The 3,602-nt window shown below is 34.1% G+C and overlaps 1 protein-coding gene across 1 annotated transcript in view; it reads left to right on the forward strand.

Annotated features, from left to right (window-relative positions):
- PYROXD1 (pyridine nucleotide-disulphide oxidoreductase domain 1) overlaps window positions 1-3,602 on the forward strand; it is a 29,624-nt gene that overhangs the window by 23,132 nt on the left and 2,890 nt on the right. The window contains 3 exon segments of the mRNA XM_008581479.1: window positions 289-399; window positions 1,335-1,457; window positions 3,559-3,600. Of these exon segments, the coding sequence (XP_008579701.1) occupies window positions 289-399; window positions 1,335-1,457; window positions 3,559-3,600 (276 nt within the window).

The following is a 3,602-nucleotide window of genomic DNA, read 5'->3' on the forward strand; positions in this document are numbered from 1 at the left end:
AAAAAGTGGTTTTCAATGTAAATTGTGCTTAAATTTGTATGTCCAAATTTGGAAGAAAAAATGTTTAGAGTGCCATGGTTTTGTAATTATACCCAAAACAAGATGAGTTTGATTGCATTAAAATTGTTTTAGCAAATGTATTTTATAAATATTATTAAGAGCTGGTGGTATAAAGTCATCTCCTGCCTTTTTCTTCCTTTCTTTGTTTCTAATCATCATATTCACATAATGCTGTGGACAATTGGTGGTGATTACATTTGAGAATAAAGTCTTTTTTCTTTTTAAGAGATGTGGCCTATATATGTGGAATTGACCAATGAAAAGATTTATGGCTGTGATTTCATTGTCAGTGCTACCGGAGTTACACCAAATACAGAACCTTTTCTCCACAATAACAGTGTAAGGTGAAATTTTTTGTCCAGCTATGAATATTTTTAAAGTATTAAATCTTTGTGAACATCTCTAATTCTGAAGCATGAATAATTATTGTTTTAGTACAAATCTGTAACTTAAGATGGCTGAAAACAATTTGGTTTATATTCATGTCTTGATTTACAGTATTCTTTACTACTTAAAATGCTTACGCAGTTAACATCCCAGCACATGTGCCATCATTAATGTGATCAGCACAGTTTATCTAAAAGTTCATCAGAGACAAATCTCCTGTGAATCCTATGATTCTTTTAGAGACACAGGATTGTATTTTTTTGCTTTTTAGCATTTGAAGCTTACAAAAACAGAATGTCCTTGTAATTANTTCTTTACTACTTAAAATGCTTACGCAGTTAACATCCCAGCACATGTGCCATCATTAATGTGATCAGCACAGTTTATCTAAAAGTTCATCAGAGACAAATCTCCTGTGAATCCTATGATTCTTTTAGAGACACATTCTTTACTACTTAAAATGCTTACGCAGTTAACATCCCAGCACATGTGCCATCATTAATGTAATCAGCACAATTTATCTAAAAGTTCATCAGAGACAAATCTCCTGTGAATCCTATGATTCTTTTAGAGACACAGGATTGTATTTTTTTGCTTTTTAGCATTTGAAGCTTACAAAAACAGAATGTCCTTGTAATTATGGTTGAGATAGTCATAGGGTTATTGGGTATTTTTAATTTGGAAATTCTAAGATTTTTATGGGTCTCTCTTAATAGGAATTTGATCTGTGGAAATTCAGCTTAGGTGTCTAAACTTTGCAGCTATTTTTCACTTTATCACTAAGGATCACCATACTAAGATGTAAAAGTTTGACTTGTTTTATTTTATAATGAAAAAGTCATGTTTCATTTTTCTTATTACTTACACTTATGAGGAACATTGTCTAGTTTGATCTAGGAGAAGATGGTGGCCTGAAAGTGAATGATCATATGCAAACGTCCCTTCCTGATATCTATGCTGCAGGTGACATCTGCACTGCATCTTGGCAGCTTGGCCCATTCTGGCAGCAGGTGAGACCTGCTTACGTGATCACATGTTTTTATCAGAGATTCCATCAGAAAATAAAGTGGTTGCTACCAACAAATCCAACTTTCTTGTTTTCCAGTTTTTCTACTTTTCTACTTTAAGTAGGAAGCTATCACAGGGTTGTTTTGTGATATTAAAAAAAAAAAAATTTCCCTTTTTGGTAAGTTACTATATAATGGTAGAGTAGACTAGGACATCTATTAATTTAAAAAGAGTTATGGGCTATTACTTTGTTTTTCATTCTCAGATGTGTATCATCACTGCCCAGTAGAACTTTCTGTGATGATGAAATGTTCTATAATTCTGCACCATCCAGTCAGGTAGCCACTAAGCCATATGTGTCATAAAAGCACGTGAAATGTAGCTAATGTGACTAAAGAACTGGATTTTTAATTTATTTTTCAATTAAATTTAAATAGCTGCAGGTGGCTAGTGGCTACTATATTGGACACAACAGCTTTACATTAAAAACAAAACCAGCCACTGAGATTATAAATCATATAGATAAAGCATTCTATTCCTGGATGAACCTATTCTATCCCTGTTGTAATTATCACTGAAAAATATTCCTATAACAGAAGCTTTCCTCAGCCTTAACAACTCCCAACTGGATCTAGACTTCCTCTTGCCCTCACAGTGTTGCCTACCTCCTTCTACTGGTGGAACGAAAATACTAGAGGAAGATAATCAAAGACAATGACCATAGGTAAGATGAGGTTGTCTTAGGAGGGGGTAGAGACATGAGTAAATGTTAGAGATAAAAACATCAGTCAACACTTATCTTTGTTAAAGAGGAGCTGCACAGTTAGGGATTTTTTTTCCCCCCAGATTAACTGTGGAGTGTGAAGTAGTGGAAGAGCTAAACATATTTCAGGAGGCAACTTCATCTTTTTGTGTTTTTACATACAGCAGGGACATCATCAATAAGAGTGCTTTCAGCCTGTTTCTAACAGGCCTCAAACTAGCTTGTTTTCAGTTTTCTGTGCTATCATCCTGTGTCATTTCTGTGATATAAGTGTGACAAATTCTTAATTAGGAGTTGGAGTTTGTGGGATTTTTTTAAAAACATTTTAAGCACTCTTAGATAAATTATATCTTTAATGTGTCATAAATTGATACAGGAAAGAAATAACCAAAAATAAATAGGTGTTCTTTATTTTTAATTGATCTGATAGACCCCATTTCTTAATCTGCACAAACAATAAGAATACTAATTGATTTATTTTTACATAGTTCAAGACACAAACTTGTAAGCCACTTCTGTTAGCCATTCTGTAGCTGTTGGTAGAAGGAAACTAATTGTTTATTGTAGGCCAATTTATTTAATTCTCCCCAAATTAAATGTGTACTTGATGTTATGTTTCAGGTGAAGAAACTGAGGCTCGGAAAATTTAAATAAATATGTAGAAGAGTTGATACGCAAATGTACTATGACTCCCAAGGCTGGTGTTCCTTTATACCAGGGAATCCCCAGACTTTGTAGAAATACAATAAAAATACAATGGTAGGGAAATTAATACTATCATCATATAGAGGAGTTTAAAGGATTTCCCCAAATCAGTTGCTGGAATCTCATATGATGTCTTGGGGCTGGACAGCAACTGATAAATCTGTCTGGCCATTGAGGTTAATTGCACAGCAGGCCTTAGCTATCCAGTGCCTAAAAATGAAGGTTACTAGAAAATGGGACAGATTTCCCAGTGACGGTTTGGCATCTCTGTTAATGCTGTTGACAGACTCCAAAGAGGGGACTGGTTAACTAAAATTTTATTCTCACCTGGTGTAGCCCAAAATATTTTCATAATATTCAATAGAAATTTTATTGAAACATATACAATTGGTGAGTGTCATCCTTTAATTTTAGAGGCAGTAGTTTAGATAGAATTAACAAATACCCAAATCAGTTTGATTAATGTGCATTGGTGACTGCTTCTATGGCAATGTTGATAATAGTTAGAACCAGCCGATCTGAAGGACTGTGAATCACTGAACCCCTTTAGGGAAATCTACAAGGTTAAGATGATAATGTTTTTCAAATAATGATGATGAAAAATGATAATATATAACATTTTTTCATTATTTCAGATGAGGCTGTGGACCCAGGCCAGACAGATGGGATGGTATGCAGC

Source organism: Galeopterus variegatus, unplaced genomic scaffold, assembly GCF_000696425.1.
Source record: "Galeopterus variegatus unplaced genomic scaffold, G_variegatus-3.0.2 Scaffold2362, whole genome shotgun sequence".
NCBI classification, from domain to species: domain Eukaryota; kingdom Metazoa; phylum Chordata; class Mammalia; order Dermoptera; family Cynocephalidae; genus Galeopterus; species Galeopterus variegatus.